This window comes from Marmota flaviventris, chromosome 16 (assembly GCF_047511675.1).
Source record: "Marmota flaviventris isolate mMarFla1 chromosome 16, mMarFla1.hap1, whole genome shotgun sequence".
Classification (NCBI taxonomy): domain Eukaryota; kingdom Metazoa; phylum Chordata; class Mammalia; order Rodentia; family Sciuridae; genus Marmota; species Marmota flaviventris.
The window spans coordinates 53,229,840-53,257,694 of record NC_092513.1 but is presented as its reverse complement, the minus strand read 5'-3'; the positions used below and the strand labels follow the sequence as shown (position 1 = coordinate 53,257,694).

The window sequence follows — 27,855 nt, the reverse complement described above, 5'->3', positions numbered from 1 at the left end:
AGTCTGGCAGACCAATTTTAGTGCTTAACTTTCCAAAACATACCCTTCCTCAAAGGTCACTTTAGAGTTAACCACAGTAAACAAGCAGGTAAACTGATGTTAATGATTGTTTTCAACCTTTCCAAAGACACCTATTGTAAAACATGAAGGGATTACCTTTATCTTCTGTCTCTTATCTTTTCATAATTTTGCTGATAGCAAGTCATTTAGATAGGATCTTAAAAAGCAAAAATGGGTGGTTGAGATTACTTAATGATTTCTTTTTAAATTATTTGATGTTAATGACAAGCCTGTTGTTTTCACACTGAATGGCCTGTAACAATCCACCTCTTACTTCCTCAAATAAAGGACTGACTAAAAAGCATCCACCTAACAAAAAGTGAGAAAAGAAAGAAAATAGAGTCAGAGAAAGAAGTAGATAATACAAAGAGATGAAGAGTAAAAGACTTTTGTAAAAGGCCAAGAGACTCATTATCTTTTAAATGGTCACAATTTAGGAACCAAAGCAAACCCACCCACGAAGTCCATCTAACTGAATTGTTTAGTAAGAAGTCCTGGTTCTTCAGTGTTCCAAATCCAAATAAAAGAAACCAAGTTAGTGAAAAATAACACCAGGCAAAAAATTGAACCAGACAACCTGCTTTGAGAAGGGGCATCGAAACAGAGTACTGCAAATATTGCTGGGACCTTTGCAGGCAGCCATGACATCCTCAAAATGCCACAGGTAGCACCTGTGCCAAGTCCATTCTATTCTCCCTGGCTGCCTCACCGTGGGGACTCTACACAGAGGAATTCTATGTAAAGGTTGCTGGTTTAAATGCCCCAGCACAAAAGGTAATGAGGAAAGGGAGGAGGACTGGGCATAGGAAAGACAGTAGAATGAACTGGACATCACTTTCCTATGCTCATATATGCCACACACGACCAGCATCACTCCATACCATGGACAACCACAAGAATGCGAAGTTAGACTCCATGTAGGTAGGATATGTCAAAATACATTCTACTGCCATGTATAACTAAAAAGAACAAATAAATAAATAATCACATAGTAAATAAATAAATGCCCTGGGAACAGCAAGCCAGGGATCCTGAATATAAATGTTGTTTTGCAATAAGACAAGCTTGACTTAAACCAATAGAGAAACTCACTATCTTCATCAAACATGAGTCATCTTCTTACAATTCCTGTTCCACTGGTCAGCTAGCAGCACTTATCAGTAAAATCCACACAGGTATAGTGCCAGATATGCAGGGTCATCCAAGGCAAAGCAGACAAATTTTGGTATCACCTCCCCCGGAAGCTCTCCCCCACCAAGAATCTCAGTGGCTGCCTTTAGCCTCCGGTCCCCATCCCCTCTCAAACTCTGATCCTCTTCAGGAATTTCTATGAAGTCCTCCTGTCTTTCAAGCTGGTAATTAGCGACTCTAGTAAACCAATCCTATCTGTTGACTAAGGTGAGAAAGCTCAGAGGCTCCCAGGGAGCTGCCTTTCCTTCAGTGGCAACTGTATTTAAACAAGTCAGACTTTGTTACATTAGCCCACTGAGGACTTTCACCCTGACAGTGGACACAAAAAAGCAGAATATTATTGTTTTCATGATAAAACATGTAAAAGGAAGACATACAGCACCATATTAACAGTTTGTAACTCTCATGGGCTGTGGGGTGGTTGAAAAAAATCTCTGTGTATGCGTGGGTGTGGTCTTTTTATATCACTACTACCTTTTCTACAAGGACTATGTACTATTGAATAATTCAACTAATGATGAGAAAAGTAAGATGGTTTTTATGCCTTGTAAAAATTCATAAATTTCAGAAATAAAGTAAAATCCTTCATAATCCCGTTCATTAACCAATGAACTAATAATAAAGCATATATTTTTACCCATACATTTCCCATGATCATTTGGGGATGGAACCCTGGGCCTCACACAGGCTAAACCTAACACTCTATCATTGAGCTAAACTCGCGGGCCCTTGAAGATTTTAAAAGTTGTTGAAATCATCCTATGTACACAATCTTGTAACATTTTAAAAATTAACATTACAGGGTCTGGGATTGTGGCTCAGCGGTAGAGCACTCGCCTAGCACGTGCAAGGCCCTGGGTTCGATCCTCAGCTGTTACAGAAAAATAAATAAATAAAATAGAGATATTGTGTCCAATTACAACTAAAAAAATAGATATTAAAAAATTAACATTACAACAAAAGTTTTCCTCGATATTAAAAATTCACAGCAAAGACCTCTTTTAATGGATGCACAATATTTGGGTCTATGAATGGACCGTAATTTGCTTCCTCTTTCTCCCATTGTTGGCTTATCTACATTATTTCTAGAGTGACACTAAAGATGGTAACACACACACACACACACACACACACATACACACACACACACACACACCTTTATTTGGGATGAAGAAGACAGAAAAAAAAATGGCAAATTTTGGAAGGTGGCAGATACATAGACAAGTGACAACTGACTTAGTAAACCACAGAAAGCTGAATCTCAAGCCAGTAATGCAGAAATCCAAAATGATCCATTTAAACTTCAGAACTTGCAAAAGGCATGGTGGTTGGTAGCACTGGGTTCTCTGAAAGTGGGGATGAAGATGAAACTAAAAGCTCCTGGAATCCCAGAGCCAAGGGACAGTCCTTCCTGACTCCAGACACTGGAGGTTTCTCTCCTACAGAGGCTGAAACTAAGGATGCTTGGTTAGGAGGATAACAGTAAGTCGAGGGCGAGGTTACTATACTCAAAATAGGAGAAGTGAAGATATACAGTATTAAGGCACCCTGTCCTGAGCCGCTAGCTGCTAATTTTTCCCCCCAATGCTGGGGCTGGGCCTCCCACACACTCCTTAGTGGCAAGCCTTCTGCCACTAAGCTACATCCCCAGCCCCTGAGCCTTCTTAAGCTCACTCAGCTCCCAGAATCCAGGCAGCCAGGGCACAAACCATCTAGGCAGGAGTTTCAAAGAGTCTATTGTGAAGAACTGACCAGCCTGAGCCTAAAGACCCTCAGCTGCTGACTTCAGGGATTTGGCGAGATAAAAGCCCAGCAGATCACCCTACAGCGAGGATTAGAATGGATAAGCCCCTCCCCAAAGCACAGACTTCTAACCTGGCTTTTAGTGCCTCTCAAGCATAAGCAGACAACAACGAAGGATCTGTAAACCCAGGGAGATAAGACAAGGGCCTGAAAACTAGAACCAAAAACTTTAAAGAAGAGCCAGGAAATTGATAGGTTATTTTTGAGAGAAAAGAGAGGAAGAGTTAGTAAGGAAGAGTTCATCAGGAATGTGGGAATTCTCTCGCAGAAAATTGTCCTATTGGAGGGGGATGGAATAGAAGTGTTCTTAGACATTAAAAACTAATTAGAGGGCTGGGATCATGGCTCAGTGGTAGAGCTCTTGCCTAGCCTGTGTGAGACACAGGATTCAATTCTCAGCACTGCATATAAATAAATAAAGATCCATTGACAATTAAAAATTAAAATTAAAGAAAAACTGATTAGAACTGAAAAATGCAATGAAGAGTTGAAAGATAAATTTGAAGAAATTTCTAGAAAAAAGTATATAAGTGGATAAGCACAGAAAGAAAATATAGAATCCTGGAAATAGATAATCCAATCTGACTCAGGGAGAAAGAGGAACACAGAGACGATGCAGAAGGGAAGTAGCTGCTCACAGGTGTATAGCAGGTTTGTGAGAGGCCAGGTACAGAGGAGCAGGTCAGAAAGTCTGTGAAAGATGTCTTCCAGGAAACTTGCAGAAGGCTGAGGATATAACTCAGTGATAGAGCATTTGCCTAGCATGTGTGAGACCCTGGGTTCAATCCCCAGCACAGAAGAAAAAGAAAAAAAAAAGACTTGCAGAATATACTTTCATATGTTCTAATGCACGGAGAGGAGCTTTGAGGGTTAAATGCTAAGGGCATAGAAATCAAGCCAATTTTTAAAAAGAAAAAAAATGTTCAGGTATGGAAATATATGATGTCTTAGTCAATTCAAGCTGCTGTAACAGGAATGCCACAGACTGATGGATTAAACAACAGACATTTATTTTCTACAGTCCTGGATGTTAGGATTTCCAGATTGCAGGGTTAGTTTCTTGCAAGGTCTCTGATTTGGTTTGTAGATGGTCATGCTGTTACCGCTGTTGACCGGTGACGAGTCCTTGCTTCCCCAATGTTGAAGAATAACACCAGAGAGCACGCCGAGGCAAGGTCAGAGTAGAAATTAGAAGTTTATTAAAGGACAGCAGAAAAGACTTCTCCCGGAGGAAGAAGGGGACCCAAGAGGTGGAATCCGTGGAAGGGATGTTGTCTCCCCTTTTTATAGTTCTTTCAGTGATGGAATGTAGGTGGGAAGGCCCGAGGGGTGGGACACAGGTGGGCCAAAGAAGTAATCTGGTCAGGAAGGACTTCTGAGTCAGCACCTTTTTGCTGGGGGCTGTTCATTGACATTTCTTTGAGGTGGACTTTGGCCTAGGGCCTTTTCAGGACTTCATTAACATTCCATGAGTTGTCCTGCATTTCCCGGAATCATTGCCAGCATGGCCTCCATTTTAGATTTCACTCGGTATTAGACCCGATTTACCTAACTACACTGACTACCTAACTTTAAATCTGGCTTCAATGCCCTGCCTGTTTTCACCCAGTCTTTCTTCTGTGTGTCTACATTCTGTCCTGATCGCTTCTTCATTGAAAGACACCAAGTCATGCTGAATTAGAGCCCACCGTTTGGGCCTCATTTTAACTTCAACATCCTCTCTTTAAAGACCTTATCTCCAAATAGTCATATGCTGAGGTGTGAGGGATTAGAATTTCAATGTATCAATTCGGGGTGGAGGGTGGGGGGAGCAATTCATATCATAACACATGGTCAGTTGTGAACACTACTTCTAGGCCATAATCATATAGTCATAAAGACTGAGTTCTGAATATTTATCTAAATTTTTAATGTAATAATAATACGAGAATGGAAAAATATAGGGATAGACTGGCAGTGAGGGTGCGTGTGTGTGTATATGTGTGTGTGTGAGTGTGTGTGTGTGTGTGTGTGTGTGTGAGAGAGAGAGAGAGAGAGAGAGAGAGAGAGGAAGGAGACAATGAGGAGTAGGGGTGGTGTGAGGTGAGAAATCTAAATCCTCATCTTTCCTAAGGACCAAAACTAACCTTTTTTTTTTTTTTTTTGGTGGGGGAAGGGTTCTGGGGATGGAACCCATGGCCCTGAAAATACAGATGATTCCTCAAATCACATCATACACATTTTTTATTAAAGTTAATTGACATACAATAAACTGCATATGTAGAGTGTACAATTTGATTAGTTTGGGCATATAGTTTCAAATACAAATATGTAAATGAACTGAGATTATCATTATCATCAAGATAAGAACACTTCCATACCCCACAGAGGTTTCCTTGGGGGGTCGGAGGTGTAGCTCAGTGGTAGGGCGGGTGGTTAGCATTTGTGAGGCCCTGAATTTCATCCTTGGGTCCTTTGAGAATCAGCCCTCTTCCCACCCACGTTTTCCTTTCCTGCTCCTTCTCCTATCTACTTTCAGTTGCTTGTTGGCATTTTCTAGAATTTTTTATAAATTGGATCCGGCAGCATGTAAGTCTCTTTTTGCCTGTTTCTTCTCAGTCAGAATAGCAATTTTGAGAGTCATGTGTGTTTTGCATGCATCGGAAGTTGATTGTTTTCTTTGCAAACTAGTATACTAATGTATGGATATATCACACTTTGTTTACTCATTAACCTGTTGCTGAACAGTGAGGTCATTTCCAGTTTGGAGCTGTTATTAATAAATCTACTATGAACATTTGTGCACATTTACTTTCATTTTGTTAGGTAAAAATCTAGGAGTGGAATAGTTGGATTTTATGGTAGAAGAATGTCTACTGTTTTAAGAAACATTCAAAGAATTTTCCAACATGGTGATGCATTTTACATTTCCACTAGTGGTATGTGAATTCCAATTACTCCATCCTCTCCTCAACAGTTGATGTGGTCAGTTTTTAAAATTTTAGAAATACTAATATGTATACTGGTGATATCCCAATGTGGTTTTGATTTACATTTTCCTATTGCATAATGATATTGAACATCTTTTCATGAGCATATTTATTATCCCATATATCTTCTATGGTGAAGTGCTTGTTCACATATTTTGAAATAGAGTTGTTTTAATATTGTTATTATTGCTATTATTATTATTGTATTTTGAGAGTATATATAATGGATGTAGGTCATTTATCAGGTATGTTTTGTAAAAATTTCCTCCCACTCTGTGCCTTGTCTTGTAATTCTCTTAATTTAGTTGATGATTAGATGTTCATAATTTCACTGAAGTCCCATTTTTCTTTTACAAATTGTGTTTTCATTATCATTACTAAGAAATCTACCCTAATTCAAGGTTACAAAGATTATCTCCTCTGTTTTCATCCAGAACATTGAGGTTTTTTTTGTTGTTGTTTTTGGTTTTTTGTACTGGGGATTGAACCCAGAAGAGCTTTACCACGGAGCCACACATCCCCAGCCCTTTTTATTTTTTATCTTGAGACAGGGTCTCACAAAATAGTTGCTGAGACTGGCTTTGAATTTGCCATCTTCCTGCCTCGGCCTCCCAAATCACTGTGATTATAGTGCCCAGCTTTTCCAGAATATTTTTAAACTATTTTAGGTCCTTTGTTTTTCTCTAGGAATTTTAGAAAGCTTGATAATTTCTATTGAAGATTGCTAGATTTTTGTTGGAGTAGCAATGAGTTTGTGCATCAATTCTAGGAGATTTAACATTGTCACAATAGTTTTCTATTCAGTTCTCCTTTAATTTCTGTAAGCAAGATTATTTAATTTATAATGTAAAGGTCTTATACATATTTGTAGTTTTGTTTGTTTTGTTTTTGTGAGAGTCCTGGGGATTGAACTCAGGGGCACTCAACCACTGAGCCCCAGTCTCAGCCCTATTTTGCATTTTATTTAAGACAGTGTCTCATTGAGTTGCTTAGCACCTCACCTTTGCTGACACTGGCCACTGCACCCAGCCCATATTTATAGTTTTGTCCTTAGATATTGTGTATTTTCCTTATTATAAATGCACTTATTCTTATTTCAATCTTCAATTGTTTATTGTTAAATTGTAGAATTTTTTTTTTTTTTCATTTTTTAGTCCTGGGGATTGAACTCAGGGCCTTGTGCATGCTAAACACCTGTTCTAACCACTGAGCTACACACCCAGACCTTCATTGATTTGTATGTTATAGTCACATATCTTGTAATGTTACTAAACTCGCCTATAGGTTTTAGTACTTTTTGTAGATCCCACAGGAATTTCTTTATAGACTACATGTTGTTTACAAATAAAGATGAATTTATTTCTTATTTTTAACCTGAATGCAATCAATTCTTTCTCTTGTTTCTTGCACTGGCTAGAAGTGTAATTTCTTTTCTTTTCTTTTTTTTTAAGAGAGAGAGAGAATTTTTTAATATTTATTTTTTAGTTTTCGGTGGACACAACATCTTTATTTTTTATTTTTATGTGGTGCTGAGGATTGAACCCAGCGTCCAGTGCACGCCAGGCGAGCACGCTACCGCTTGAGCCACATCCCCAGCCCTAGAAGTGTAATTTCTTGAGTATAGACATCCTTCCTCTGTGAAAATATTCCATTTTCTACTATTAAGTATGGTATCAGCTTCAGGTTTTTGATAGGTGCCCTTTATCTCATGGAGGAAGTTCTTTTCTAGATGTTAAATTGTGTCAAATGCTTTTTTGGAATCTATTTGTGGAAATATTATATGGATTTTCATTTTAAAACTGTTAATATGATTTTTATGATTATAATTTTTATTATTAATAAATTTTTAAAAAATTATTGCGAAATACATGTAACATAAAATTTACCATTTTGACAGTATAGAATTAAGTGGCATTAAGTACATTTGTAATATTGTACAACCATGACCACTACCTAATTCCCAAATATTTGGGTCAATACAAACAGAAATCCCTTACCCATTATGCAGTCACTCCCCATTCCTCCTGTCTCCCAGCCTGTGGCAAAACTCTATTTCAAAAACAGAAAAAAATAGAACTGGGGATACAGCTCAGTAGTCAAGCACTTTGCTAGTATGTGCAGGGCTCTGGTTTTAATCCCTGATACTACCAAAAAAATAAAAAAAAAAAACTTTTCCCAGAAGGTAAGTTCCAGATCCAGATAACTTAACTGGGGACTTCAATCAATAAAATAGCTAGTCAAGCACTCTACCACTGAGCTACATCCCCAATACCCCCTTGCCTATTTTTTTTTTTTTTGAGTTGTTGTTGTTTTTGTTTTGTTTCTAAGTGTTTTAGGAGTTCTTTGTTTATTCTGGATACTAAATCTTTCTTAGATTTACTATTTGTAAATATTTTCTCCCATCCCATGAGCTTTTAACTCTCTGGATGGAGTCTTTAAATACACAGAAGTTTTGAATTTTTTAATAAATCCAGTTTATCTATATTTTCTTTTTGTTCCTCATAATTTCAGTGTCATATTTATGAAATCATTACCGGATTCAGGGTCATGAAGATTTAGGCCCTGTATATTTTTCTAAGAATACTACAGTTTTAGCTCTTAAATTTAGGCCCTTGATCCATTTCAAACTAATTTTTCTATATGGTTTGAGGTAAAGAGCCAATTTCATTCCTTTTCATGTGGCCATCCAGTGTCTCACACTGATTTTTAAAATGTTAACCCAACCCTGTATTCCTCAGATAAATTCAATATGCCATTATATATAATCCTTTTTAGATATCATTGGTTTGGATGAGCTAAAATTTGGTTAAGAATTTTTGTGTCTATATTCATGAGGATATCACTCTGCAGTTGTCTTACATTGTCTGTATGCCTTTGATATCAGAATAATTCTATCCTTGAGTTAGGAAACATTTTTTTTCTTTTAGTTTCTGGAACATTTTGTGGAAAATTTTTATTATTTTTTTCATAAATGTTTTATTGATTGAAGTCCCTAGTGAAGTTGTCTGGATCTGGAACTTACCTTCTGGGAAAAGTTTTGGTTTTTTTTTTTTTTGGTAGTATCAGGGATTAAACCCAGGGCCCTGTACATACTAGCAAAGTGCTTGACCACTGAGCTGTATCCCCAGTTCTATTTTTTTCTGTTTTTGAAATAAGGTTTTGCTAAATTTCCCCAGCTGACATAGAACTTGCCATCTTCCTGCTTCAGCCTCTCTAGTAGCTGGGATTATCAAGGAATTCAAATTCAATTTCTTTGAGAGGTATAGGACTATTCAGGACATCAATTCCTTCTTGCTTGAGTTTGATAATTTGTTTCTTTTAAGGAATTTATTTCACCTAAATTATCCGATTTTATTTATTTATAAAGTTGCTCATAGAATTGCCCTCTTATTATTTTAGTACCTATAGAATCTGTAGTGATGTCACTTTTCTTGATTCTTATGTTAGTAATATGTGTCTTCATTTTTTCCCCCACTCTGGCTAGAAAATAATCAACTTTATAAAGCTTTTAAAGCATCCACTTTCTGATTTCACTGATTTTTCTCTACAGCTTTTTTTGTTCTCTGTTTCATCAATTTCCACTTTCTTTATCATTTCCTTAATTCTGTTATACCATGAGTTGCATTTGCTCTTCTGTTTTAGTTTATGAAGATGGATGACAAGCATTGACTTGAAGGTTGTTTTTTTTTTTTTTTTTTAAGTATTGGTGTCTAATACTATAAATTTACTGTAAATATTGCTATAACTATAGTCTACACATTTTGATATATTGTGTTTCCTTTTTAATTCAGTTCAAAATATTTTCTATTTTGCCTTTTATTTTCTTTTAACCCACAGGCTACTTGGAAGTATATTATCTAGTTCTAAATATTTTGGGGTTTTGCAAGTATCTCTTACATTTCTATTAAGCTCCATTGTTGTTAAACAACATACTGTGTCTTAAACCCTTTAAAATTCATTGGAATTTGTTTTATGGCCCCAAATTGTGGTATATCTTACTAAATATTCTGTGTGTACTTGAAAAAGATATGCATTCTGCTGCTTTTGAGGACTGTGTTCTATAAATGACAATTGATCAGGTTAATTGTTAAATTCTTCTGTAGTCTCTGATTTATCAATTATTGAGATGGTAATATTGAAATATCTGATATAATTGTGAATTTATCTATTTCTCCAAATAGTTCTATACGGTTTTGTTTCATGTGTTTTGAAACCATTAAAGTAGGTGTGTACATAGTTAGGTTGTTAGGTCCTTTTGATGAATTTGCCCCTTCTCATTATGAAGCATCTTGTTTCCTCCTGATATTTTTTTGGTTCTCAAAGCTGCCTGTATGACATTAAAACAACAAATATAGCTTTCTTTTCTATGTATTAGTTTGGTATATTTTTTTCCATTAGAAATATTTTTGTCTCTAAAAAATACAGTTTTCATTGGCAATATATAGAGTCTTCTTTTTTTGGCTGGGGGGAGGTTTCGTGGGGATTGAACTCAGGGACACTCATCCACTGAGGCACATGCCCAGCCCTATTTCGTATTTTATTTAGAGACAGGGTCTCACTGAGTTCCTTAGTACCTCAAGGTTGCTGAGGCTGGCTTTGAACTTGTGATCCTCCTGTCTCAGCTTCCCAAGCCCCTGGGATTACAGGCTTGTTTTAACTGCAGTAATTAGACCATTTACATTTCGAGTAACTATTGATGTACTTATATTTAATAAGTCTTTTTTTTATTCACTTTAAAATTTTACTGGGCACGGGGTGCACACCTGTAATCCTAGCAGCTCAGAAAGCCCAGGCAGGTGGATCGTGAGTTCAAAGCCAGCCTCGGCAAAAATAAGACACTAAGCAACTCAGTGAGACCCTGTCTCTAAATTAAATACAAAAAAGGGCTGGGGATGTGGCTCAGTGGTTGAGTGCCCCCTGGTACCCAAAAATAAATAAATAAACAAACAAATAAATAAATAAAATTTTATCTCATCTTATTTTTCGTTATTTTCTGTCTTTGGGGTAAGTTATCTTTTTATAATTCTACTTCTTTTCCTTTATTATCCATTAACTGGCTAAAATTCATTGCATTTTTTAGGGGCTGCTATAGAGATTACAATTTATGTATCTTTAACTTATCATAATCAACCTTCAAATGAAATTATATCACTTCAAATACAAGAATCTTATGATAGTACACTTCCATTCCTCCACTCCCAGGCTTTTTGCTATCGTCAGCAAACATTTTGTTTCTATATAAATAAGACTCACAAAATGCTGTTATCGTTATTGTTTTAAGTCATATGTCTAGTTTAAAGAGATCTAAATCTGAAGGGGAAAAGTTCTTAATTTGCCCACAAAGTTGCACTTGCCAGTGTTATTTATTCTTTTATGCAAATTCAGTTTTCCATCTAGGATAACTTGCCTTCTCCTTGAAGGACTTTCTTTTGAACTTTCTGATAGTGTGTGTCTGCTGGTACCGAATTTCAATTTCTGTGTATCAAAAAGTCGTTATTTTACCTTCATTTTTAAAAAGATGACTTTGCTACATATCACACTCTAGGTTGATGGCTTTTTCTTCCAAAGAGAAGTACACATACCTGAGTCTTGGGCAGTTTCTCCCCCCAAGTTCTGAGCAGTACTTATGGGAGTCCTGTAGTGGGGCCTGTGCAGATCTCTGAGGTTCTCTGTGTGTAGTTCTTTCTTTTCTCATTCTCTGCAGACCCTAACTTCATTGGCCTCCTTGGACTTCCAGCAATGTCTCATTAAATCTGGAAGATAACTCCTGGAAGCTCTCTCCAATTAGTTAAAGAGGCTGTTGGGGGCTTCCTTTGTTTTCATATCTTAGTGATCACTGTCCTCGGTTATTAGCTGATGTCAAATGTATTTAACATGGTTATTTCATATATTTTGCTGGTTTTTAGTTTGTCTCAGGTAGTAAATTCAGTCATTCTTACCCCATCTTGTCCTAAAGCAGAAGAAATCCATATAGGTTTTTTATTGTTTGTTTGTTTTGTTTTGTTTTGTGGTACTAGGAATGGAACCCAGGGCCTTGTGTATGCAAGGCAAGCACTCTACCAACTGAGCTATATCCCAGCCCCCATATAGGTTTTCTTAGTCCTAAAAATGAGGCAAATCTACTATTTAGCACTATTCTCTGGCTTGAAAGGTCATAGAATATACTGGAAAAAATACTACATCCCTGGGGGGAAAAAGAGCATTCTAATAAAGAGCTCCTGATTGAAAGAAACTTTCCCTTTCTATCTCTAAAATTTAGAAGCTGTGTACAATTAAAATCAATAACTATTTCCAGTGTAAGTTCTCTGATTCAGCATTCTATGAATATCCCTAATTTTAGAGTTGCATAATGTATGACAGAGACTGTTCAAGTTTAGCCAAGTGTCCTTTCTGCCTATTACCATGGTTGCTATATTGCTGTCATGACTACTTCAGGAATAAGAGATACGTGTGATAAGTGTGTTGTATGGGGTTTGGCCTTGGGCCTTTTTCAACTACTTTTCATAAAGTTTTCTGATATATTTTGGAACAGTTTATAAAAACAATCATCTTCTGTCTTCACAACTGAAAGTGTTAAGAGGAGATAGAAAATATCAAATTATACTGTAATCCCAGCAACTCAAGAGGCAGAGGTAGGAAGACTGCAAGTTCAAGGGTGACCCGGGTGACTTACTAAGACCCTGTCTCAGTGGTAAAGCATGCGTAGGTCCAAAACCCAGTTAAAAAAGAAAGAAAAAAGGGAACAAAGAATAAAGAAAAATTGAAATTCTATTCTTTCTGGGTTCTTTATTGACACTGTTAAATTGACAAGTTAACGTCTGTCTTTAACAGATAAAGAAGGTACTGGTCTCACAATAATTTTCTTTTAACATTTATTTTTTAGTTGTAATTGGACACAATACCTTTATTTTATTTATTATTTGTGGAGCTGAGGATCGAACCCAGGGCCTCTTACATGCTAAGTGAGCGCTGTACCACTGAGCCACAATAATTTTCTAGAAAGAGAAATCCAGACTTATTTTTCAGATGTATATTTAATATTTCATCTACGTCTTTGTAAACTTTTTTTTTTTTTTTTTAAAGATAGAGTGAGAGAGGGAGGGAGAGAGAGAAAGAATTTTTAATATTTATTTTTTAGTTTTCAGCGGACACAACATCTTTGTTTGTATGTGGTGCTGAGGATCGAACCCGGGCCGCACGCAGGCCAGGCGAGCGCGCTACCGCTTGAGCCACATCCCCAGCCCTGTAAACTTTTTTTTAACTGTCCAAAATTTTTAAAGTTTTCTGTATTGAAGATGTAACCCAGGACCTTGTGTATGTGGAGCACAAGCTCTTACCACTGAGCCACACCCTCAGCCCTGTCTGAGATCGTTTTTTTTTTTTTTTTTTTTTGTACTGAGAATTGAATCCAGAGTCCCTTTTTTTATAGTTTATTTTGAGACAGGTTCTCACTAAGTTGCTTAGGGCCTCACTAAATTCCTGAGGCTGGCTTTGAACTCGAGATCTTCCTATCTCAGTCTCCGGAGCCACTGGGATTACAGGCATATGCCTTCTTGCCTGGCTCTGTCTGGAATCTCATGGGGACTTATCCAAGTGGGAATCAGTGTTGCAACCAGGCCTACGTGCCTTCAGCACCCAGGGAATTAGAGGAAAAAACTTTACCTAGAATATATGGGTGGCAAAACACTTGGAGGTCTCCTTCCCCCATTTATCATCTCCCCACCTGGCCATTCCTTTATTAAAACTAATGTTGCCTAGCAGTCAGTGTCCAGAGCTAGCTTCATGTGTTTGGAGGTGTGAGCAGCCAGATGGAAAGCTAGGATCTTTTCATGTATGGTGGTGGGATGGGAACGGGAGCAGGTGACTTGCCTCTGGTTGGTGGAGCCCCCACTCCCTCCTTCTCTCCTAGTATGTCTTTCATGCATTATGCATAACACTTGGACTTGCTGGGCTGGCATCAAAATGTGCTTATGAAAGACACCTGCCATTCCTGCAGATCTAATGAAAGTAGAGGCTGAATCAGAGGTCGTAAAGTCACACTGTTCATCTGTGATGAGAGCCACCCTCTATCTCTAGAAGCAATTGCCTTAGTGAATAGGATTATGACATTTTTCTAGTTTTTTTGGTTTTAGTTGTTGATGGATCTTTATTTATTTATATGTGGTACTGAGAATCAAACCCAGTGCCTCACACATACTAGGCCAGTGCTCTGCCACTGAGCTACAACCCCAGCTTCCGATACTTTATTTTTTTTATGTTCTTTTTTTTTTTTTAGTTATAGGTGGACACAATAACCTTTATTTTATTTTTAAGTGGTGTTTGAGGATTGATCTCAGGGCCTCACGCCTGCTAGGTGAGCGCTTTATCATTGAGCCACAACCCCAGCCCGACACTTTTGATCCTTCACTCAAATTAACTCTGTTCCCATATGCATTTCCATAGGTAATTCAGTTCTGGGTTTTTAAATCTTCCTTGCTTCACACATTAAAGCTCATGTTTAGGACAAGAAAATAAAACAGTAGCTCTGTTTTCTTTCTAACCACAATGTCAACTGCTACAAAAGATCTCTTTCCATTCCAAGTGACTTAAATGTGCAAATATTTGGGCTTTTGATGATTTGTGATTTTCACCTAAACAGCATATTAAAACAAAAAAAATCAAAGTTGAAATAGCACATTTTCTGATCACTAGTTCCGGGACCCCAGATGGGGCAGGCCTTTGGCAACCAGCAACACCCCTTCTTTGCCAACCTAAAAGTTCTGGATCCATCCCCACTCTTCACAGTTTCCTTGGAGAACCACATAGCCTAGTACCCACCCTTGATGCCAAGTTAGCAATACCATGACTTAGCAGCCAAATACTCACTTCCTGTGTACCTGAGTTCTAAAGGTATGGCATTCGTGCGTTTCAAATTTCAAAAGCCTGAAACTTGGCACAACTCTGGAGGGACCTCAGACATTTCTCTCTCCCTTCCTCCTTTTCTTTTCTCTCTGTTTCTCCCCACACCACACACTTTCCTTTCTAGCCTTGGTCCTCCCTTCCTTACATCTTCTCTTCATTCTCTTTCTTTCTTCCTTTCTACAAGTTTTTCAAGATAGTTTGCAGAAAAGAAATGACCATCTGACTGATAAGCCTAGGGCTCCATTTCACCAAAACCAAGACTTTATTTTTCTTTTTTGATGCTAAGGATTGAACCCAGGGCCTTGTACATGTGAGGCAAGCACTCTACCAACTGAGCTATGTCCCCAGCCCCAAAACTAAGACTTTATTAACAAATTGTTAGTGAGGCCTCTCCTGCTTTTTGTTCCTATCCTGCTTTTGCTCATTACCTCAGGTAGGGTTGTAGCCAAGAAGCGCCTAAGGCGCTGGTTGCTGAAGCCAAACAGTCCCTTCTGGGGCACTTTCAATTCAGGAATGTTTTGTTGAGACTCCAAACCAAGGTTCCTATAGTGACAGCCCATCATAGATACCAGTTAGCACCTGCCCAGATCCTACTGAAAGAAGACTGGCAGCATGAAGGCCCTATCAGAAGCCTTTGGATAATAACTGTAATTATTTCCATTCTCTCCATTTCTTTTATTAGCATTATTAGGAATTGGGAGAATCTTCACTTAGAAAATGTATTCTGTTTTCTTTTGCTAAAAAAGATCTTTAAGAAAAGGAATGATGAACATGGAGGATTTTATTATTATTATTTTTTTAATGTGGTGCTGGGGATTGAACCCAGGGCCTTGTGCATGTGAGGCAGGCACTCTATGAACTGAGCTATATCCAATATGGAGGATTTTAAATAAGCAATGGAAGCTTCTTGTGGGACCAGTTTTAGAGCTGGGCTAGGACCGAACTAACTGCACACAAATGGGGAGCAGGAGAATTCTTCCCCCCAGGTTTTAGAGCGAGGGCTACTGTAGACCTTTGTTTCCACCATGCCCTGTTCTAATTTGGAAGCTGATCTGACAAGAAAGAGTCAACTTCTGGGGAGAGCGAGAATTCTCCATCTCCATCTCCTCAGCCCCACATCTTTCTTTTGATCTGTCTTTTGTTTCATATGGGAAGCCATCCTGGATTTGGCACCAGTTACAGGGAGCCATTTCACAACCCACCAGGATGGCTGGGCTTCTGAGGACCAGCCACTCTCAGGTCACAGGAAAGCTTCACAGAGGATTAGTTTAAAAAAAAAAAAAAAGGTCTGAAGTCTCTTACAAAGAATAGCCTTAGGACTAGCATTTTCCATTTGCTACTAGATTTAGCCCTAAAAAGCAAGCATTATGTGAATGAGAGAGATAAAGAGGATACCCGGAGGCCAGGGGATTCTGTAGTGAATTTATCTCCCTTAAGTAAGTTTATAGCTTGAGTCTCACTAGTTGGATAACCTGGTAGGTCCAAAATATAAAGATTATAAAAATGCCAAGCAGGGGCTATAGCTCCGTGGGTGGAGTACTTCTCTAGCTTGCTTGAGGCCCTGGGTTCAATTCCCAGTTCCACACAAGCACAGAAGAAAGTTCTAAAGTTACCAACCTCTTAGTTTGTGTTCACTTATTTTGTTTAACCAAAGCCCCATCAAGCCAGGGGGCACAGGAAGCAGCCTCTGCAATTCACCACCTATCTCTTCCTTTGTAATCTGTTATACTGAAAAGTTGTGAGAAGGGTCAGAAAATCCTCTAATCAGAAATATAAACTCATTTCATAGAAGGAGGGAGCTTAAAAAGCAACAGCAGAGGTGAATGCTAACGAGTGACTTTTTTCTCTGCTGTTGGGAACAGATAGGGTATTGTGTTCCATACTGGTTGATCCAGTCTTTCCTTGCATGGTTTTCTGTTCCTTAGGCCAGAATATTGGCCGGCATTTTTCAGAAGTTGTAATTATTACACATTGTGCCTGCAGGGTATTGAAGGACCAAAGAAAGTTCAGGGCTGGAAATTGCGGGTTTGGAAAGAGCAAAGCCACTGGGTTTGGCTTTTAGGTTTATACCGTTGACCAACAACGGGTCGATTCTTTTTTAAAAAAATACAGAAATTAATCTTAGTGACACCCTTCTGGGTTCCTATCAAAATTTTAAAACAACTCGATTACACCCTTCCCTCAGAAGGGGACTTTGCACATAAAAGACATGAAACAGTTTTGTGGAGCAGAACATTCTTTGAAAGCTCTGGGTGGAAGAAAGCACTTGCTTAGGGGACTTAATTGATAGAAACTAGCAGCCTGGACAGGCTGCCTGAGTTCAAAGGCACCGCTTTTAATCCCAAACCATTTTAATTTTACTTAACTTTTATTTCTTTCTGGGTGACTACACTGCAAACTTCTATTAATGTACTGCCAAGTAATTTTTCTTAAGAAGGTGGATACTTTACAAGATCCATAGCCAGGAGACGGCTCTCAGGAATTCTGGTAGTACAGTGTTGTGTAGATAAAAACAGAGGCCAGGGAAAAAGTAGGCCATTCTGTTTTATATGTGGAAGGGATTCTGTCTCTGGCAAGTGTGCCCTGATGGAAAACAACCAGGGACTAGTACTTCTGTAAGCCTGGAAATGTAATGCCTCTGGCAATACATGATCTTAAGAGACTGAAGCCTCCTGTTTTCATAGTTGGGATTTCGTGTTAGTAGAACAGCCAAATGTCAACCGTTGCAAGGAGCCTCATCCAATTCACAGACATGCAGCTGGAGAGAAAGCTCAGCTTCAGGAGATGACATTTTACGTTTTGGGGATGAACAGGAAGAATGCAAAAATAGCCTCCTGCAGCCAAGAAATGAGCAGCTCTTGGAAGGAGCCCTTGAGCAAAATTGTTCTTCCTTTCCTTGCTAATACCAGGGACTCACCACATGGCTTGCAGACTTGCACACGAGGCGATTTTTTATTTTTATTTTTAATGTTTTTGACCCATCTGAACATTGAAGAATTTACAAAAAGTAATAAGGTGTGATACTTTTGGTGGAAGCAGTTTCTTTTTTCTAGTTATAGGTAGTCAGTAGACCTTTAGTGTATTTGTTCATTTTTAGGCAGTGCTAAGGATTGAACCCAGTGCCTCACGCGTGCTAGGCAAGCACTCTTCCACTGAGCTACAACCCTGGCCCAGAAGCAATTTCTTAAAAACAGCAAACAGTGAGATGAGCTGACTCTGGCAGCTCTATCTTCATAAAATAAATAGCGGGATTCACAGTATATGTGATCATTCTGACATCCTAAAAACTAACAGTGGTCAATACAGCAGCCACTTCTCTTCCCTGACATGTATTCTCTAGGGAAAATAAAATGGATTTACTGAGATGACTTGTATCCTCTCCTTTCCAAGATTCCCAATCTTTCTTCCATGTTGCACATAACTACTTTGCCTGTGTGGCGCTGGCCATTCTATATTTATGATAGACTCGAGTACTGAATTGTTTTTTGTTGTTTGGTACCAGGGATGGAACTCAGGGGCACTTAACCATTGAGATACATCCCCAGCCCTTTTTATTTTTTGAGACAGGGTCTCACTAAGTTGTTAAGGTTGGCCTCGAACTCGCGATCCTCTTGCCTCAGCCTCCTGAGTTGCTGGGATTACAGACATGTGCCACCATGCCCAGCTTACAGTATCGATTTTAATTGACTTTAATAGGATGGTCCGGGATAATTAAGGAAAAGCATTTAATCTGGTATATTTAATATTGTTAGATATTGTCAAATGCACTGTCCTTTAAGGCTAGTACTGTTGAATATGAAATATTAATTGAAAATCAGCTGGCAGACAAACTCTCTTAAAATGCCATAACCATGAATTTGCTTAAGAAAATGTACCATTTCACATCATTAGATGGCCACTATCAAAAATCGGGAGCCAGGTACACTGGTACACACCTGTAATCCCAGTGGCTCGGGAGGCTGAGGCAGGAGGATCGCGAGTTCAAAACCAATCTCAGCAAGGGCGAGGTGCTAAGCAACTCAGTGAGACCCTGTCTCTAAATAAAATACAAAATAGGACTGGGGATGTGGCTCAGTGACCAAGTACCCCTGGGTTCAATCCCTGGTACCCTCCGCTCCCCCCAAAAAAATTAGGAAATAGGCCCAGTGGCACATGCCTGTAATCCCAGCAGCTCAGGAGGCTGAGGCAGGAGGATCTCAAGTTCAAAGTCAACCTCAGCAAAAGCGAGGTGCTAAGCAACTCAGTGAAACCTGGTCTCTAAAATAAAATACAAGGGGCTGGGGTTGTGGCTCAGTGGTAGAGTGCTCACCTAGCGAGGCCCTGGGTTCGATCTTCACCACCACATAAAAAATAAAACAAAGGTATTGTGTCCAACTACAACTAAAAAATAAATATTAAAAATAAATAAATAAATAAATAAAATACAAAATAGGGCCCCAGAATTCAATCCCTGGTACCCTCCTCCCCCAAAAAAGAAAAATCAGGAAATAGCAAATCTTGATGATGTGGAAAAATTGGAATCCTTGTGAAAAGGTGGTGGGAATATAAAATAAATGAAAAACAGTTGCCAGTTCCTAAAACAAAACAAAACAAAAAAACAGAATCACCATATGATCTAGTAATTCTACTTCCGGGTATATATTCAAAAGAATTGAAAACAGAGTCTCAAAGAGATTCTTACACACCCCTGTTCACAGTGGCATTATTCACAATATCGAAAAGGTCAATTTGAAAGCAAATGTTCAAAGGAATAAATGGATAAACAAAGTGTGGCACACATATATATTATTTATTATTCAATATTAAAAAAGGAAAAATTCTAACACACATAACACGGATGAACCGTGAAGACAGTGTGCTGAGTGAAATAAGCTAGTCACAAAAGAACTCATGCTGTATGACTCCCCTGATGTGAGGCACCTAGAGCAGTCAGATTGATAGACTCAGAGAACAGGTGGTGACTGCCAGGGGCTGGGGGAGGAGCAAGCGGGGAGGTAGTATTTGATGGGTACAGAGGACAGCTGGCAATGAGAAAATTCTGGAGATGGATGATGGTGATAACTGCACATGAGAGGTCAATGTCCTGAATGTCACTTAACAATGGTTAAAATGGTAAATTGTATGTTTATATTTTACCATAATCAAAAAATGAATGAAATATTAGACCAGAAGTGATTTTAAAAAAATAGAGTGGACCAGGCATGCCCAGCAATTCGGAAGGCTGAGGCAGGAGGATTCCAAATTCGAGGTCAGCCTCAGCAACTTAGCAAGGCCCTAAGCAACTTAGAGAAATCTTGTCTCAAAATTTAAAAAATTAAAGGGGGCTAGGATATACCTCAGTAGTATAGCATCCTGGATTCAATTCCCAGTACAGAACCAAAAAAAAAAAAAGACACAATGCAGCTTCTGGTGGACTTACCTTCTCTCACTGTTAACTACCTGCTCCAGAGGCCAGGGAAGCTTTTGGTGTATGTTTTTGTCATTTTGTTTCTTGTTTTGAGTGCTAGGGACTGAAGTCATGACCACTGAGCCACATCCTCAGCTCTATTTTGTATTTTATTTAGAGACAGGGTCTCACTGAGTTGCTTAGTGCCTGGCCATTGCTGAGGTTGGCTTTGAACTCGAAATCCTCCTGCCTCAGCCTCCTGAGCCCCTGGGATTACAGTTTGGTGTATGTTTTAAATCACTTCAGGTCCACACTTTTCTTGCTCCTATCTGAGACAGAGTTCATTGTTGTCTTCCTCTTCCCCCAGAACCTCCCACCTTCCACAAGCCCTCATCTTCTTTGAGGGTTCAGCTAGAAAGAAATACATGAGGCTCTTTGGTTGAGAAACACGGATCCCATGAATATCTATGGAAAATGCCAGATTGACTCTGTTGTTTTGTTGTCTTTTTTCTTTTTTTTTTTTTTTTAAGAGAGAGAGAGAGAGAGAATTTTTTAATATTTATTTATTTATTTTTTAGTTTTCGGCAGGCACCACATCTTTGTTTGTATGTGGTGCTGAGGATCGAACCCGGGCTGCACGCATGCCAGGCGAGCGTGCTACCGCTTGAGCCACATCCCCAGCCCGTTTTGTTGTCTTTTATCACCTGGGAAGAAAAGCTGAAAAATTAAAGGGACAGGGAAGGGCAGTCATGGAGAACTCTAGAACTGTAAGCTGGCTTTCTCCCCAAAGGCTTTTTGAACCACATTATAATGATGACCCTTGTGAGTAAAAGCCAGTGGATTCTTATGAAGAATAGAGGTTTTCATTTGAAGGGGAACCTAAAGAAACTTCAGCTTGCTTTCAGGAAGTCTTTTTTTTTTTTTTTTTTAAGTCTTACTTAGTAAGAGTTGACCCTAGAAAAATGCAGGATTCATGACAATGTTGGAATTGACTAGACTGTGCCCACCCTACCCCACCTCACCTTTTCTAAGCAAATCACACAGACTGAGATATAATTGAATTATTTCCTTGCCCACCACCAGCCTGGTTTTCAGGATTTAAGCCATCCCAGACTTGGAGAGGAGTTGAGTACAGGATGTGTGCTGACTTTCCACTTGTGAAATCGCTTTAGACAGGCTCTCATATCTAACAAGGGTGGGAGATTTGCGTTCATTCCTTTAGGTCGAGGGCGATCAGCAGGTTTGCATGGAGGGTCCTCACACATCCAAGAAAAGCAAACTGTAGTTTGGCTTCAAGAAACGTCCTGGAACTCAGTCTCTCCTCTCTATTTTCCAAAGTTTCCGCAGGTTCACTCGATCCAACAGCGTGACAACGGCGGTGCAGGCAGACCTGGACTTCCATGATAATCTGGAAAATTCTATGGAATCTATAGAGGACAATTCGTGTCCCGGCCCCATGGCCCGGCAGTTCTCCCGGGATGCCAGCACCTCCACCGTCAGCATTCAGGGCTCAGGAAACCACTACCACGCCTGCGCAGCCGACGACGACTTTGACACGGATTTTGACCCCTCGATTCTGCCTCCTCCGGACCCCTGGATTGACTCCATCACCGAAGACCCCCTGGAGGCCGTGCAAAGGTCAGTGTGCCACCGGGACGGCCACTGGTTTCTGAAGCTTCTCCAAGCAGAGCGGGACCGCATGGAAGGGTGGTGCCAACAGATGGAGAGAGAAGAGCGGGAAAACAACCTCCCGGAAGACAGTAAGTGACGCTGCGCGCATCTGGACCCTGGGGGCAGGGGGAGGATCAGGGGTCAGTCACGCCCTGGGCTTGGCTGTTTTCTTTCCTGCCAGTTTCACCTGCTGCATCTTGGCCATTTCACATAGGAAACCAGAACAGGTGGAAGAGCTAGGCAGTTGCAACCCAGAGTCCAGAAGCTTCTGTGCTGGGCAAGAAAGAGAAACCTCTGGGCAGACATCACTCTTTCTAGCTCTAGATCTATGACTTGTCTTGTCTTCTCAGAAGAGTACCAAGCTCAACATGGTAGCTCAGTCTCTACCCTGGTCTTCCTTCCTCAAGAGGATCTAGAAATGCTACTGATTCTTAGGGGATTAAAAATAATTCTAAGCCAGGCATGATGACGCACATCTGTAATCCCAGAGGCTCAAGAGGCTAAGTCAGGAAGGCAACTAGAGTTCAAAGCCAACCTTAGCAAAGGTGAGGCGCTAAGCAATTCAGTGAGACCCTGTGTCTAAATAAAATACAAAATAGGGCTGGGGATGGGGCTCAGTGGTTGAGTGCCTCTGAATTCAATACCTGGTACCAAAAAAGAAAGAAAGAAAGAAAGAAAGCAATGCTAAACCAGACATAGTGGCACACTGCTGTAATTCCAGCAGCTCTGGAGGCTGAAGCAGAAGGATTGTAAGTTTGAGTCCAGCCTCAGAAACTTAGCAAGACCTTGTCTCAAAATAAAAAGCAAAAAGGGCTGGGGATGTGGCTCAGTGATAAAGTACCCCATGGTTAAATCTTCAGTACCAAATGCTGATAATTACTATTAATAATAATTCTAACTAGTTTCAAGATCCATAGATATATGAGCATTTATAATCTGTAGAGTTCTTTTATTTTCCTACCATATTAAAATGAGGATAATGTATAGACCAATAGAAACCCATGCTTATTGCATTTTAAAACCTTGTTAACATGTATTTTGTTTGTTTGTTTGTTTTTCGTTTTTGTACTGGGGATTGAACTTAGGGGTGCTTTACCACTGAGCACATCCCAGCCTTTTTTATTTTAATACAGGGTCTCACTAAGTTGCTTAGGACCTCTCTAAATTGCTGAGGCTGGCTTTGAACTTGTGATCCTCCCGTCTGAGCCTCCTGAGCTTTTGGGATTTTAGGCATATGTCACCATGCACTTTTTTTAGGTTTCAAGGAGGCAAACCTTCAGTCACTAAAGTAATCAACACAAATTCCATTTTAGTGGTTAAAATAAATGATAAAATAAAATGAATGATAAATAAATAAAACAAATACTAAAGACCCCCACTTTCTTGCACATCATTATTTTTAAACTTGGCCTTTTAACAACAATTCCCATTGTTAAAAGAGAAAAACCACCACAAATCTGGGTTTGCAGATCTTAATAGGCTTTATCTGCAATTCTAGAATCAGGCAGCAATCTAGAGCAAAAATGGACAGGTTCTACCTATGAATAGAGAAAAGGAAGTGACATACAGCATATGGAAGTGAGGTTCAAAGTCAGACACATCTGCTTACATCTGTCTTATTTGAATGTGTCTTGAAGAGTTGGCTGCTCTTGATTGAGACTAAGCCACATGTTACAAGAATAAGTTGCAGTCTTCTTATACATCAGGTTAGGTCACAGTTCATTATGTTCAGAGGAAGCTCCTGTCAAACTTTCTTTTTTTTTTTTGGTACCAGGAATTGAACCCAGAGGCAGTTAACCACTGAGCCACATCTCCCCTGTTTTATTCTGTATTTTGAGATAGGTTCTTGCTAAATTGCATAGGGCCTCACTAAATTGCTGAGGCTAGCCTCAAATTTACAATCCTTCTGCCTCAGCCTCTTGAGTCATTGGGATTACAGGTATTCTGCACCACCCTTGGCTCCCACTTCTTTTTATTGGTGCTTTATGGTAATATAACAGAATTATATTATAGGTATACAATGATGGGATTTGTTACATATTTTTACATACAGACAATATAACAATATAATTTCTGTCAAACTTAATTTAACACTATTAACAATTGATAAAGAAAAATTACCAGATTATTCAATAATGAGGTACATTTTATACATTTTCAACAACTTTGAAATTGTGATATGGTTTATAATCAGTGTGTATTTTAATGTCATGTTTTAATTTTCCTTTAAAAACTACTATTACTAAATTAATGGTAGATCCTCCAACTGATTGATTATATTTTTAAATCAAAATAATGTAGTGGTAGGCAGAAAGCCTGCTTCATTTCATATGGGAGCCATCTAGAATGTGTTGTCATGATATAGGTTTTAAAAATTGTTTTTTAAATAACCATTTAACTTTTTTTTTTTAAAGAGAGAGAGAGAGAGAGAATTTTTTTTAATATTTATTCTTTAGTTCTCAGCGGACACAACATCTTTGTTGGTATGTGGTGCTGAGGATCGAACCCGGGCCGCACGTATGCCAGGCAAGCACGCTACCACTTGAGCCACATCCCCAGCCCCCATTTAACTTTTTATCATGAATATATCTAAAATATGCATAAAAAACATGGCACGGTGGTTCACGCCTGTAATCCCAGTGGCTTAGGAGGCTGAGGCAGGACGATTGCAAACTAAAAGCCAGCCTCAGTAATTTAGCAAGGCCTTAAGCAACTCAGAGAGACCCTGTCTCTAAATAAAATATAAAAAATGGTTATGGGTGTGCCTCAGTAGTTAAGCACCTCTGAGTTCAATCCCCAGTACCAATAAATAAATAAATAGAATTTAATATAATGAATCCCCATGTACTCTTCACCCAGTTGAACAACTGGTAAGTCTTATTTTCTTATCTTCCTCAATTTGTTGTTGTTTTGCTGGATTTTTTTAAAAGGAAATCAAGGCATCATTTCATTTCACTGAGTAGATCACAGTGATAAAAGACATTTACTAAATATAGACATGCATTATCATCCCTACCAAAAATAACTATAATTTCTTTCCTTTTAGTTGGGGGTGTGGGGAGGGGTATGCTGTTGCCCAGGCTGGGCTTCAACTCCTGGGCTCAAATGATCCTTCTGTCTCTGCTTCTCAAGTAGCTGGTAGTACAGGCACACACCACTGTGCCTGGCTCACAGTAATGTCTGAGATCCAGAATGTAGTGAAAATCATGTTTGATAGATTTACTAAATGCACCAAATTTGTTGCATCAAGAAGCAGTGCGTTTTTCCATGAGGGAATTAATTTTTATAAAAATGGAGTCTGGAAAATACCAGCAGGCCAAGGGATTTCCTTCTTCACCTATTTCTTGTCTTTATGAGTAAGTTAGGAAAATCACCACAAATCTGGGTTTGCAGATCTTAATAGGCTTCATCTGCAATTCTAGAATCAGACAGCAATCTAGAGCAAAAATGGGCAGGTGCTACCTCTGAATAGAGAAAAGGAAGTGACATACAGCAAATGGAAGTGAGGTTCAAAGTCAGACACATCTACTTACATCTGTCTTATTTAAATGTATCTTGAAGAGTTGGTTCTGTCAAGTTCCTGTGGCTCTTTCATCTTATGAATGCAAACAACTTGGCAATGGTAAAGGAATGCCCTTGACATTTGCCTATTTCGGTACCAAGGCAGAGTCACTTGAGTGTCCCTTCATGTGCACAGTTACCTCATTTATCTGGTAGCATTGCCAAGCAGCAGTGGGTTAAGGTGGGGATGGATTAGGGAAAGAATGTCTGAACAATGGCATTATCTTACCCCATCTTCTTGTAGACATACCCCAAATTTACTGGGTTTTCCCAGGAAAAATGCCATTCTCTAAGGAGCAGTGGCATCTGGTACTGCTCTCAACAGGACAAGCTTTCGAGTTTTAATTCATTCAGTTCTTTAATTCAGACTGGTTCTATCTCTCCAGTCTGCTTCTAAGAGGACCCAAGGAAGCCACTCCTATGATATTTTTCTTTCTTTTTTTTTTGCAGGGGGAGGAGGAGTGGGTACCAGGAATTGAACTCAGGGACACTCAACCACTGAGCCACATCCCCATCCCTTTTTTCTGTTTTATTTAGAGTCAGGGTCTCACTTTGAGTTGCTTAGTGCCTCCCTTTTGCTGAGGCTGGCTTTGAACTCACAATTCTCCTGTCTCAGCCTCCTAAGCAGCTGGGATTACAGGCGTGAACCACCGTGCCTGGCCCTGATGTTTTTCTTGAGTTGGCCTTCCAACGTGAGCCTGGTTCTTTTTCTCTCAACCCAAATATAAAATGATACATGAAGTTAGCCATTGTATGAAAAATTAAGAGACCCTTCCTTGAGACTCATAGAACAATGAAAAACAAGTTGATGTATTTTCATACAACTCCATATAGAAGGAGTTGAAAATCTTGCCAGAAAACCAGGTTCTCATCTGTGTTTGTGAGAAAAGAGAGGCATATTTGCATCTTGAGATGAACATTACCAGTCAAGTCCCCAAATAATGAATATAAAGGAATTGCCCAACCATGTATTGTTCCAGGCTGAATTTTCTGTTCAGGCCAAGTTGACTCCCCAGTTCTTCTGAAATATGTTGTGCATTTGTCTGTCAGGAGCTTCAAACATTATTTTATAACAGTCTGCTGTTAGGATAGTGGGTTAGAAGGTAGGTGTTCTGTCTTATTCCTCTTAATAAATCTCCAGCCTCTCTGACACATTGTAGGGGACCATTAAATAAATATTTGAATCCTCAAAATATTTTGGAAATTTTGTTTTACAAAGTCTTTTACTTAGCAAGCCTTTCTTCCTGATTAGCTAAAAAGTACTCAAAAACTAGTATAACAAAATATCCTAGATTGGGTAATTTTTAAACAACAAACATTCATCATTCCCCATTCTGTAGGTTGGGAAGTCCAGGAACAAGAACTGGCAGAATTTGGTGTCTGGTGAGACTCACTCTCTTTTTTTTTTAAGAGAGAGAGAGAGAGAGAATTTTAATATTTATTTTTTAGTTTTCGGCGGACACAACATCTTTGTTTGTATGTGGTGCTGAGGATCGAACGCGGGCTGCACACACGCCAGGCGAGCGCGCTACCACTTGAGCCACATCCCCAGCCCCTGAGACTCACTCTCTATTTCAAAATGACGCCTCTTGCTGTGTTCTCTCATGGTGGAAGGGATGTACAGGTTCCCTCAGGCCTTATTTAGAATGGCACTAATCCTGTTTGTGAGGGCCCACCCCACTATAGGCCCTATCTCTTAATACTATCACCTCAGTGATTAGACCTCAGCATATGAACAAGGGACACACACATTCAGACTACAGCAAGTGACTAGCAGCTGTGCTTGACAGAGCTGCAGGGACATATGTTTCTGAGATAATTGAGCTCTTTGGATGAGGGCAAAGATTTGGCAGAAAGACAAGGACACATGCCACAAAAGTGATACTGAAGTGGGGCTGGGGATATAGCTCAGTTGGTAGACTTCTTGCCTTGCATGCACAAGGCTCTGGGTTCAATCCCCAGTATCATACATACACACAGGAAAAAAAAAAAGAAGAAGTGATACAAAAGATGAATAGTCTAGATGAACCTCCCATGCGCTTTCCAGCTATCAAGATACAATTCCAGGGCTGGGATTGTGGCTCAGTGGTAGAGTGCTCGCCTAGCTTGCACAAGGCACTCGGTTCCATCCTCAGCACCATATAAATGTAAAATAAAGATATTGTGTCCACCTAAAACTAAAAAAAAAGATACAATTCCATTTCACAAACACTTGAAGATCTCCATTTTTTCATTCTGTGGAGAAATACAAGCTTCAAACTGCTATGATTCCAAAATTCTCACTGGTATAGCTGCAAACTCCCAGGGCAGAGT

General features: G+C 39.3%; 1 protein-coding gene across 14 annotated transcripts in view; it reads left to right on the top strand.

The window, feature by feature from the left end:
• Positions 1-27,855, top strand: part of Dlgap1 (DLG associated protein 1) — a 362,352-nt gene that overhangs the window by 311,031 nt on the left and 23,466 nt on the right. For all 14 annotated transcript variants that reach the window (XM_027942934.3, XM_027942933.3, XM_027942943.3 and 11 more), the window contains one exon: positions 21,649-22,070. In XM_027942934.3, coding sequence (XP_027798735.2) covers positions 21,649-22,070 — 422 coding nt within the window. The remainder of the gene's footprint in view (positions 1-21,648; positions 22,071-27,855) is intronic.